The following is a 13,271-nucleotide window of genomic DNA, read 5'->3' on the forward strand; positions in this document are numbered from 1 at the left end:
TTTATTTAGCCCTGTGAGGTTCCACTCCAGATTCAAATGTTAAGATATACTTTAATCTTATTTAATATATTGAAATACTAAAAGGCTTCTTGGTTCTGAACATTGTACTTTTTCTTTACGCTCAATAATGAAATCACAGAAGGACAAGTAATACAGTGACAACCATGGCTTGGTCTATTTCTCATCCAATCATGTTTGCTCTGATTTCATTCCCTGTATTAGCATTAGCCTGCATTATAACTCATCGCTTTAGCATATCTGCCCAAAATGTGATTCTCGTCATCAACAAGATGCCAGCTGAAAGATGCTGCCCTCAATTTGGCAAAACGGCACTCCGCCCCAGTTTTACCGCTGCCTTGATTTCAATTAATGTACTGAACCATGGTAATAGTAAAGCACTGTGATTTACAGGTGAAATGGATGCTTTTGTGCGCAGGCATCTTTTATTCATGCCGGCGTGGCTTGCAAGAGCCATCTCGAAATTACATCTTTAATGGTCATTGATCCACTCCACCTCACTCTGTGGGTTCTCGCCACTTACGAATGTAGTCCAGACACCGAGGCATGCAACACAGATGGAAACCCCATTTTATTTATTTATTTTTGGAAATCTACATCACTAACCGTCAATGAGGACTAGCCTCATTGACGTGACTACCCACTCAAGGACGATGACTTGTCTGGACTATTTCTAAAGGAGGTTAGGCAGCCATTACTACGCTCCCGCATCCCGAAAAAGTGAGCAAAACGGGCACTTTGTCCTTGACGAACAACTTTGACAATAAGAACAACGATGTGACTGCGAGCGGTTTGAAATCAAATCTGTTTTTTACCCTCCTCCGAGCCCCCGTCGGAATTGAGCTATCACATATCGCCACCAAGCAATAACCTCCACTGTTCGGGTCACGCGGTATGATAATATTCATCCGATTGCCGACATCGCCACCCCTATTTGGAATAAATATTCATTTCATCTGCGCCCAACGCCTCCCCCCTGGTTCACTGGTGTGTACACAAGTGGTACATTGCGCTGGAACGGGTACGGGTCTCTCTGGGTCTTGGTGTAGAACCGAGATAGAAATATATCATTACTTGTTGGGGACTGAAGGGACAAAGAAGAGGGAGAAATCGGAATATTGGGTTTTTGGCGTCAGGCAAACTTCACAGGCAGACTATCTGCTCAATCTGTCTATTGTGTTGGTGGACGCACACAAACGAGCATGCACGGCTACACAAAAGCATGCTTAGCATAGGTTGTCTGGTAAACAAATGCCACTGGGTGATGGACTAATGCTGATAATAGAATTGTTGCAATTCCTAAAGATCCCATTACAATATGACAGAATTGTCATTGACGATATTCCTTCAATCAGGCGACTTAGCACGATGAACGTGTCACCATGAGGAACCTCCGCAACCCAAAATTGCACAAATATACATTGAGAATGTACATCATGACTGTATACTAACTCATTGCACGGCACTTTTAAACATGATAACTTCTTATTCTTCATCACTCATTCACTGCCAGATGTGCAAAAATGTGTCCACTCCAGTGCCTGGGTTTTTGTCATTGTCACTAAAATTCCAGGACTCGCAGATATATTGAATTTTAGGACTACATAAACATTCAATGCAGCGTTAAAAACCTTAGACTTCTTTCATCTCTTCTTTCATCCGAAAAAAAGAGTTAGTTCCTAAATTACATGGGTCTGGAGTTATATGAGCTTGAAATGAGGGCGGCTGTCCAAAATACAATGCAATACATATACATATCAGTTTATATAGCGTTTTAACAACAGCTGAAGCTGGAAAAAAGAGCTAACATGGAAAAAAGGGAAATGCTGCCCCCTTGTGGAAGGGAAAACCATTGCCAGAGGTCGGGTCAGCGCTTTATTAGTACCCCTGCAAATAAAAACCAAACCCAAAAATAATCTGGAATGGCACTGCATGTCACATTTTTCAATTCCCGAATACATTCGGAAATGGCTTTGAATGAATTAATCATCGGTGATCTTTCATGTTGATGTATTTTGCCATTTTCAATGCGGTTCCATTGAAGGTCATCGTATCTAATGACGGAATGATAATCTAGTGTCCTATCTGCCGATTTTACTCGTCACATTCAAAGGTAAACATTTATTAGCACGGGTGGTGGTATTCTCACACGTCGTCCTGATTGTCAGTGTCCGATAAATAATTCATGCCTGTGAAGCTAACGGTAAAAAAAAAACAATGTTGCAGTCGAAGTGTCATTCACGAAAGTGAGAAGTGAAATCTCACGCGGCGCCGCTTAAAACGATTATTTTAGCGGGCAACAGCGGCAAATCAATGTTTTATCCTACTGTGTAGGAGAAAAAAAAACAGGGCGAGAGAATCAGAATCAGAAAACCTTAATCTTCCCACAATGGGGAAATTTGCAAGGAGCTGCTGTAGAGGCAGCCACATAGGGGGGCGTCATCTTATAAAAAAAAGTACTCTTTGTTACTTATGTTGTAAAAACGTCAACACCGAGAATCTGAAACAATTTTTCCTGTTTGACATGTTTGAAATGATTTCATCTCGGGTCAAAGGTTTGTTGCGACTTAAAAATTTGTGACGAATTTGAATGATATAACAAGTACTAGGCTGCGATGTAAGTGAAAAGTAGACCACACAGACTCAATATCATCTCCTGAACATAAGTCATTAAAAGGAAATATGCGGCGATGTTAGCGAAACAAATGTGCAGAAAACAAGCATTGATTTGATCTTATCTACCATCTTATCTGGAACCCGGGAACCCCCGGCCTGCCAGATAGCGGAGCTGAGCTGTCGCAGCTTAAGCTCGGCGAAAAGAGGCGGTGTGATGGCAGACGCCCCAACGTGGGCCGAAACATCACCCCCGATCGAATTTGACGAGTCCAATAGAGGAGCCGACAGCAATCTTCTAATCTGACGTTTGTATGAAGTCTCAAGGTGCTCTCTGTAACAGGGTGGGGGGCAATTTGTTTTACCAAGACAACAAATGTCTGTTTTAGTTTTTCGAATGAAAATGGCCTCCTGTTTTGAAAGCTGTGAAAACGTATTTTGGCAGAGGGGGGCGGGGTCACGAAGCAATGGTTGTCGCATTGTAGAATATATGAATACAAAATAATTAGAAAAAAGATCCCGGATAAAAGATGCTCACGTGCATCATTACAGGACTAGATAATAGCTTCTGACTTTCTTGCCGAAGCACTGAGAATATTTCAAAGAGGGTCATTGCATTTGTTAACCTTTGGTGGTAATTTAAGAGACAATAAAGAAACCTGGATGACATTTTCTTTTTTATTGGGAGCACCTTTTTTAACTAATTCGCTGCCATTCCCGGATTTATTCGGGAATTGAAAAGTGTGAAGTGAAGAGCAATTCTCGAATTTGTTCGGGTGTGGGTTATTCTCGCGGGGGGTGCAGATAAAGCCCTGTTCAGACCTCTGGCAGAGTTTTTCCCTTCTACGAGGGGGTAGCAGTTTGCCTTTTGTCCATGTTAGCACTTTGAACCAGCTTCAGCTGTTGTCAAAGCGCTATTTAAACCAATATGTATGTATTGCATTGTATTTTGTACAGCCGCCCCCATTTCAAGCACAGATAACTCCAGACCCATATAACTTAAACAAAAACAAAAACCCTGGCACTTGAGTGGACACATTTTGGCATATTGTCTGGGAGAAAATTGAGAGCGTATTTTCCGGTGTATAAAGTACACATAAGGCACACCGCCAATGAATGATGTATTTTAAAACTTTTTCCATATATAAGGCGCATCGAACTATAAAATGCAAGCTTAAAAAAAGTTTACCATATATAAGGCACACCACATTATAAGGTGCTACAGTACAGTACGCACTACTTCTACGGGCGGGAAACGCAGTCGGTGGCTGCTGACAGTAGTTGCGAGACCTATTGTGGCTCAATCGTACTTTACATATAAAGCACACCAGCGTATAAGGCTCAAGGTCATGTTTTAAAGAAAATGAAGGCTTTTGGGTGTGCCATTTACACCTGAAAATACAATTTGCCTTTTCCGGTGACCTAAATGGGATGTGGGTCCCACAATGCACCAGTGGTGATTTTCAGAAAGAAAAAAAAAGGTCAGGAAAGCGTCAACAGTATCGCTTGGTTATACTCTAATCACGGCTTGCGCTTCATATTTACTTCATATGATTTATTATTCCTGTAACATTGTCAGGGAATTTAAAAAAAGTTCAAAGTAAGAACATTGAAGAGAAGGCAGCACGAGACGCATAAATGTTTCCAGGACAGGCTGTTTAATTGAATGGAAAAGCGTAATGACGTTTGCTTGAGGCCAACATTGATCTGATGCAATCTCCTTACTTATCTGAACCCCGGGAGGCCCGCGGTCGAGGCGGCGGGTTAAGCCTTAACTGGAAGGGCGAAGAAACACTGAAGTGGTAGACGTCGGCAAGGGAGACTAAGATCTCCCGTGGCAACCGACCACCAACGGCTTTATCGTCAACCACGGGCGAGCGGCATTGTTATGACGTGTTGGAAAAACGGGACAAACCCGCTCGACGGTGCTCATGACGTACATCTCTAAGCTTGACTGAACATGGCAACCAAAGTGTCGTTAGGTGGAATGAGGAAAGACATTTGGATGGAGATTGCATCCAATTCCAATACTTCAATTCATTGTTTCATATACATACTCAGATGGTTTTACTGTCCCATAACAGAGCTAAAAATCAGGACAATGACTCCCATGATCCCCCACTGATTTGTCAAGATGCAATAATGAGTGAGAGGCTACAAAAAACAATTATGACATGATTTCATTTTAATTCAGGCGACAAACAAGAAGACTGGAAATACACGATATAATATTCAGGGTTGATCTTCTGTGCCAGTGGAGATCAAGCCCTTATGAAGCATCCCCAAGATGGCATAAAGCCCCCGAAAGCACACCTGAGATGCGATAAAGCCCCCGCAAAGTGCACCGGACTCCCATAACAACAGTTTATTTCCAGTGCTTCACATCAAGGATGTTTTATTTATTTATTTATTTATTTTACTTTACGCATGCAATCTTAAAGCGTTGGTGCTCAACTATTGTAATTGAAGGACACGCATTTTCTTATCGCTGCAAAGTTGGCGACCCACTTTCTAGAAGTGAAGAACAATAAAGTAAAATGTCATCTTTATATACACTGAAGGGACTTTTGGAGACCGACTCACTGTAGGTTTACATGCAATTTTTGAATATTTAACTCATTCACTGCCAGACAATGTGCAAAAATGTGTCCACTCCAGTGCCAGGGTTTTTGTCATTTTCACTCAAATTCACAGAACACGTCAGGTGATTAATTCACTCACTGCCATTCCCGAATTTATTTGGGAATTGAAAAGCGTCAAATTCCAGGACCCACAGAATATTGAGTTTTAGGACTACGTCTGTGTAAGCTCTCAGTCCTAGAGGCATGGTCCATCGATGAAAAGGTTTCTTCAGCCATTTTCTGGACTTTTTTGAAGGTGTCGGACATTTTGCTTTTTATCCATGAGGCTTTGTCAGCGAACAAAAATGTTGCTGGTCGCTCTGGCCCTATATATACATATATATATATATATATATATATATATATATATATATATATATATATATATATATATATATATATATATATATATATATATATATATATATATATATATATATATCCATACTGTCCAGAGGTGGCGGTGCCAATCTCTGCTATGATAGGTCCCTGCTCTAAGGTTGGGGGGGAGCAGAGGACTACACTGATTACTTCTATTGTCCTGACTGATTATGGTCTACGACTGGCCTGATTGCCCCATTTGCTCTGGTATCACCTCATCAGGATAACTAAGCCTATGTGATAACGATCTCAGAAGTGTGTTGTACGAATGGTCCAAATTAAACCTCATACTACCATGTCGATTTAGTACTGTTTTATGAAAATAGCTTATTTTACTCCCCTTTCAAACCATAATTTTTTTTGCTAATATTTTAACTTCATTGTCGTCAAATGAATGGCTGCTAGCTTTTAGGTGCATATGTACTTCAGAAAGGACTACATAAACATTCAATTCTGCATAAGAACCCCAAGACTCTCTTTTTTTCAGCTGAAAAAAATAGTTAATTCCTAAACTATAAAGGTTTGGAGTTATATGAGCTTGAAATGAGGGTGGCTGTCCAAAATACAATGCAATGCATACATATTGGTTTATATAGCGCTTAAACAACAGCTGATGCTGGAACACAGCGCTAACCTGGGAAAAAAGGGAAATGCTGCCCCCTTGTAAAAAGGAAAAAACATTGCCTGAGGCCACGGCCAGTGCTTTATTGGCACTCAAACAAGAAAAAAACCAAACCTGAACAAAATCGGGAATGACGCTCTACATCACAGTTGTCAAAGTCAAGGCCCGGGGGCCAAATCCGGCTCGTCACTTCATTTTTTTCGGCCCGCGAAAACAAATCAAACTTCCATGATGCTTACTAAAATCCTAACCAAAATTTCATATTTTTGGACGTAAACCACAATCAGTCATTATTCTTGACTTCAGATTTGAAAACCAGTTATTCATTCATTTGTTGTGCGCTCTATATGTAATATGTGGAGGGGATTAAACATTCTAATGGCTTGCCCAAATTCATAATGGCCCTCGAGAGGAAACCATAACTACAATGTGGCCCGCGGCAAAAAATGACTTTGACACCCCTGCTCCACATCGTATTTTCAATTCCCGAATACATTTGTGAATGGCAGCGAAGTAGTTAGTGGTCGCCTTTGCACGTTTTCTTGACCAACCCGTATTCTTGTAGTGCTTTCATAAAATATGAGAAGTCTCTCTGAATATGGATGTATACTAGTCGTATAAAATGCTCTCAAATTAAATATTAAATTGATATGGCTGGACATGTAGTTGCAGAAAAGTTGCCTACCTTTGACCTCCTTTTCATTTCGGAACCAGCGCAAGTCAGCGGCAGGTTTGCTGCCGTGAGTCATGCAGGTCAGAGAGATGTGATCGCCCTCCAAGGCAGGCTTCATCAGGCCCTCGATCTCTGGCTTCTCCGGAACGCCTGAAGGATGGAGATGAAATCACACACAGAGCTCTGACCTCATGAAGAAATAAACACAATCATGCCTTGAGACACTGTACATCAAGTCTGGTTTGTTTTTCCGTGAGCTGTCGATACAAGCGCCAGTGCTGAAAAACAGTGCGAATGGGGAGTCAAGGGAGGAAGTGGCCATGGTTAAATATTTTATAGTAATCATTTCTTTATTCATCTATGATTTATTTATTTTTTTATTTTGGAGGTAGGTGCCCTCAATGGAGCATCGCTTTGTGCAGCTCTGAGGTTAACTTCATGAGATGCGGCATAAAGAACAGCAAAAAGACAATGCCCCTTTGAGCGTGACGCGGCACTACATTTTGCCAGTTGAATAGTTCTTTCAAAAGAGCAAAGAAACCAAATATATGCTTTGTGTGTTGCATTTATCATGGTATCTTTGTTGCTATTTAAAAAAATAATCATAATTCATGCTAATTTGATATCGCCTGTCTAAGGCGTTTCACATTATCTATTAGCATTAAGCTAGCTGTCATTATTTACAAGGTACAATTTAAATACATATGAAGTGTATTTAATTAACATGTAAACACTATTACATGGTTCGTTTGATCATTTGGGTGTTTAACTCATTCACTGCCATTCAATATGACGTAAAGCACCATTCCTGAATGTGTTTGGGTTTTATTTTTTATAATATTCATTCATTCATTTATAAGCCCCTTTCAAAACTTTCAAGGTCACTTTTCAGGCACTGGAGAAGTTTTTCTGTGGGTGAGCAGCAGCAGCCACATGCGCCAGCGTTCACTCAACCCGGAAATAAATAGATAGAAAGTTAGCTAGCTAATAGATAGCCAGTTAGACAACTAGCTATTATAACTAATAGATAGCCAGCCAGATAGCTTGGCAGCTGGTCAGTTATCTAATAGGTAGCAAATAGATAGCTAATAGAAAGCTAATAGATAGAAAATAGATAGACAACCATGCTTGGGTGCCGATAAAGCGCTGGTCATGGCCTCTGGCAATGCTTTTTTTCTTTTCCACAAGGGGTAGCATTTCCCTTTTTTCCATGTTAGTGCTTTGTTACCGCTTCAGCTGTTGTTAAGGTGCTATATAAATAAACATGTATGTATTTTGTCTAGCTGCCCCCATTTCAAGCTCATATAACTCCAGACCCATATAATTTAGGAATTAACTCTTTTTATCAGATGAAAAAAGAAAGTCTGAGGTTTGTAACGCTGTACTGAATGTTTATGTAATCCTAAAACTCAATATTCTGTAGGTCCTGGAATTCAAGTGACAATGACAGAAACTCTGGCACTGGAGTGGAATCATTTTTGTACATGTCTGGCAGTGAATGAGTTAAGTAGCCAACTGAACTCATCTTTACAGAAAACTTAAACTGGGAGTGGCAACGAAACAGCTTGAAGCGAGTCGATTTGTGAGGATGAGAGTGAGAACAGGTGGCAAAAACAACTTTAAAAGTGTGTGGGATGTGTAAAAACATGTTTTCTTATATGCTCTCCCCAATTTCACCTATTATAGGTGGCTCTGGAATGCATCGTGTTAAGTACGTTTAAATTGGTTAGTCGATCGCAATCAGAATCAGAATCAGAATCATCTTTATTGCCAAGTATGTAGAACACACAAGGAATTTGTTTCCGGTAGAACACGCTGCACTAGTATCGTCGTTAAAAAAAAAAAAAAAACTGCTAAGTGGCACTATACAGTTCCATTTTGGCTACTGTTGAAAGAGTTCAAAGAGTTCAAAGAGTTAATGGCTTGGGGGAAGAAGCTGTTTAAATTGGATTGGATTGGATTGGATATGCCTTTATTAGTCTCACAGTGGAGAAATTTACATTTCACAGCAGCAAAGTGATGAAAGGAATGAAAGTAGAAAAATTAAATACATGAGCTGCTGGAAAGGCAGCCACTCTCGCGGCGCCGTCTTGAAGTCAAAAGAACAAAAAAAAAAACTCAATAACAAATAATATGACAGCATAGAGACAATATGACAAAACAAAGACACAGAGAGACATTCATTCTTCAGGACTTGCTGTACCCTCTTTGTGATGACATGAAGCAGTTCTAGATGAAAGAGGAGAGGATCAAAGCGTCTTTCCACCAGTGGATCAGGGACATCATGGTGGAATGTGCATGTCAACTACAAGCTAAATGTTGAAAGCAAACACGCAGCTGTAGCATCCATTGACGAAAAGAGATTGTCTCACATCTCCTGTTCCACATAAATCTGCTTCAATTCCAAGCCGCAACAGTTCCACATACGCATCGGCGCTCTGCGCTGACGCTCCTTTCTTCTTATTGCGGGTTCCTCAAGCCATGCGTCCATCCAGCCGCAGACCGTCCAACGACACTGACCTTTCCGCTAAACAAAGCGGGCCTGTGAAGATGCTGCCCATTACAGGCGCAAAAAGCACAATGGCCCCTTTGGTGTCCAGCGATGGCAGTCGAATGGCTCCGACATTCCTCCCGTTCAAAAACAGTACTGGCATATTCATGCTGCCGAAAAGGCGCAACCGCTCAGCACAGTCTCCTCCTTGATGAATGTCGTGGTCAAAAATGCTGAAAAACAATCTGTATCCGTTCCACACGATGCACAACAACACAAAGTGACAAAAGAAAACACAAAACAAGACAAAAACAACCAAAAAAAAGCAAGGCTCATGAGAGCACTTGCTGAGGCTGCCTACTCGGGCGCCATCTTGGACTTCTTCAAATGTAGTCATTGTATCCTTAAAATGAATTTATTTTGTTTGTAAGTTGCTTTGTGATTGACTGGCAGTCAGTCATGTGTGTACACTACTTCTTGCTGTCAAATATAATGATATTATTGTAGAATTGTGACATGTTTGTGATTTAGTTGATATTTAAAGGTTTACAGTCTCACCACTAGTTTTAATGCACTTCTTCCCAACACCTTTGATTGCATCTTTCTTTGTCAGCCTGAAGCAGAGAGATTGAAAGCGGTGTCAGTCAGTGACACTGAGTCGCTTTGGCCATGACTGTCTCATCTAACGGCTTCTTATATCTTCTATTGACATACTTGTTGTCTTCTATTTCCTCCCTTTTTTCATTTTTCCTGCTGTAAATTTGGAATTTCTCCATTGTGAGATACATAAAATGATTTCTTGCGATCTTTATGGTACTTGAGACTTAGTCTTTTTTTGTTTGTGAGCTTTTAATAATAACAATAATACATTTCATTTATAAGCGCCTTTCAAAACTCTCAAGGACACTTTACAGTCACAGGATATTTTTTCTGGAATTTACTATTCGCAATGTGTAATGATGAAAGTTTGACACTAAGACTGATTCTTTTTCATTCTCAAGTGGAAGTACCGTATTTTCCGGTGTATAAGACGCACCGGAGTATAAGGCGCACCCCCAATGAATAGTGTATGCTCAAACTTTTTTCATATATAAGGAATAGGCTATAAGGTGCATCTTCAATTAATGATAAATGTTTTCCAAATATATTATATGAATAGATAAAAGTTTTCCAAATATAAGGCACACCATCATTATAAGGCGCGACAGTAGAGCCTGGAGTTACGCACTACTTCTTCTTCAGTGGGAAATGGAGTCGGTGGTTGCTGACAGTAGTTGCAAGACTTGTTGCGTCTTAATATGACTTCACATATAAGGCGCACCTGCGTATAAGGTGCAGGGTCATCTTTTGAAGAAAATCAAGGCTTTTCAAGCTCAATTTGTGTGCTGAAAAAAACAGTTTTCACACAGATGCACCGATAACGTATTTGTGTTAACATAGAAATCTCTCTGATACAAGGGCACTTGATACCGACCTATTCTGTCCCCTCTGAGCATGCAGTCTGGCAGCTAGCAAAAAAGCTCTTCCAAAAGTGCATCAAGGGAAAAAATATATACAGTAAAGTCTCGTTATATCGATATTCAAGGGAGTCCGAAAAAATATCGATATAACCGGGACTATCGATATATCCGACCCTGTTTGCATGTAATTTTCTCCGTGCGTGCATAGAAATAGTATCGATATAACCAGGACTATCGATATATCCGATATCGATATAACGAGACTTTACTGTATTCTCAATTTTCACAGGCATGTATTTGTTCCACCCTACAAATAATGAGTTACGTTATTGTGGTTTTCCCAGAAATATTCTTCTTTGTACCACCGTGCGTATGCCACACTGCCACCTTGAAAGTCATAACAGGTACAAGAGAAACTGCGTATATTCATCCTGGGCAAGTGCAAGATAAAATACGACAACCCAGCGGCTATGAGAGCCCATCGTATTTGAGTGATACTTCAGTAAACACGTTCACTAAAGGTGAAAACGGTGGAACGGCGAATAGAAAGAGACTTTGATATTTACAAAGAAGCATCATAAAAACACTACGGGAGGTCAGATTGTAAAACTGAAGAATAAATACACACTTAGACCAGATTGGGTTATTTTCTGTTCACCTCAGTTATCCTCTATCCTCCACCCACTGTCCTGAAACATTAGTGGACACGGTTAATTATTGCTCAGTGTAGCCTGCCCCCCCAAAAATATACAGTATATACATATTTTTGAAATTTTATTATTTGCTCAGTATCCCCACTGAGCAATCCTATTTATTTTCCGTAATTCTTGCAATGCTTGTTAAAAAAAAGATAGACAGCTAATGGGCCTGCAGAGCACAAGCACATCTATTAGCATTAGCAAAAACTAATTGGCGAGATAATAAGGCGAGTGGCGAGAAATGAGACAATGTTTGTGCAGGACGATGATCACAAACATTCGTAAAATGGTGTGGCTCGGTGTTATGTGTGTGTGTGTGTGTGTGTGAGGGGGGGGGGGGGGAGACATCCCATTTTTTTGACAAACTAAATGTGTTTGTCCTATTAGCAAAACAATCACAGACAGGAAGTGTCAAAGCTAAACAAACTGTTTCAGTCATTACAGAGCGTTTAGTTTTGAACTAAACATTTGCATTTTGTAGGGTCGTGCATTTTGCTCCACCTGCCAATCAACAAACATGCCATCAAGCTTTTTTTTCTTCTTCAGGTTAAACAACCAATGATTTATTTTCCAACCTCACGGTTGGTTGCTCGAACAAACAACCCCTTGCATTGATGTTTGTCAAACATTGTGAGGGCTAATATTTGAATACTTTTGTGTTTGGCTTACAACCAAATTGATTTTGTGAACCAGTTGTTAAATAAAACGACATTTGAAAATCTAAATGCTCAATCGACCATTCCTAACCCAGATAATATTCTTTAAATTTACGCAGAAGACGGCGTTAGCTTAAAATTACACCATAAAACTAGTGATTTGAATGAATTTTTATATTCTATGTAACCAGCAAGTAAATAGACATGTTTTGTAACGTTTAGCAATCATTGCTAACTGCTAGCGTCGAAATATCTTTTGTATTAAATATACCGAATATATAAAAACAATTATTTAGCACAAAATGTCTTTTATGTCGATGGATTTTTTTTAGGTGAAAAGCATCCAACGAATGTAAGAATGAGCTTTAACTCACCAAGGACCGTCATGTAGGCTTTGGCAGTTTTGACCGGCATGGTAAAGAGAGAACAGGTGTACATCCCCTCGTCAGACAGCGTGACATCATGGATGCTGATGGTCAACTCCGACCACGATGCGCGGATCAGCTCGATCCTGTTGTCCCTCAAAGCTGGACGGAGACACAAAAGAGACACGGTTACTCGATCTTAGGTATTCGCAGTGGCAGGCCATGGATTTCATCGCTAGGCCTTCAGTAGTGCTACGTCTGAAACAATCCACAGCTGTGAGTGTGGTGTGATTTACTACACGTCCACTAGAGGGTGCAGTTGGCCAGGAAATAACTTGTGACTTGAAGAATACTGTGATTAATCTGTTCGAATCTTTACTATGAAAGTGTGGATTCATGTTTCATTAAATTGCAATAATATTTGCTATTTTTGGTAGCTTCGGAGCTGTCCAGCCTTTCTGAATGATGTCCATCTATTCTTGAAAGGTCCATCTTGAAAATGGTTTTAACAATGTATCTGCTACAAATCCATTTGTTCTTCTCCTTCAGCCATTTTAGGTTGACAAAACCGCTATTAAATTAACAATAATTTGCTTATGCAGCTCGCTACAGATACAGTGTGCTAGCTCTGGCCAGTATGCTCTTATCACTAGCGGCTAGTGATACTCTGATT

General features: G+C 40.2%; 1 protein-coding gene across 5 annotated transcripts in view; it reads right to left on the minus strand.

The window, feature by feature from the left end:
• Positions 1–13,271, minus strand: part of LOC148886493 (cell adhesion molecule 2-like) — a 193,836-nt gene that overhangs the window by 38,453 nt on the left and 142,112 nt on the right. For all 5 annotated transcript variants that reach the window (XM_089016654.1, XM_089016653.1, XM_089016652.1 and 2 more), the window contains 2 exons: positions 12,608–12,760; positions 6,941–7,078 (listed from right to left, as the gene is read on the minus strand). In XM_089016654.1, the coding sequence (XP_088872780.1) occupies positions 6,941–7,078; positions 12,608–12,760 (291 nt within the window). The remainder of the gene's footprint in view (positions 1–6,940; positions 7,079–12,607; positions 12,761–13,271) is intronic.

Source organism: Hippocampus bargibanti, linkage group LG16, assembly GCF_051943395.1.
Source record: "Hippocampus bargibanti isolate YZ-2025 linkage group LG16, ASM5194339v1, whole genome shotgun sequence".
Taxonomy (NCBI): domain Eukaryota; kingdom Metazoa; phylum Chordata; class Actinopteri; order Syngnathiformes; family Syngnathidae; genus Hippocampus; species Hippocampus bargibanti.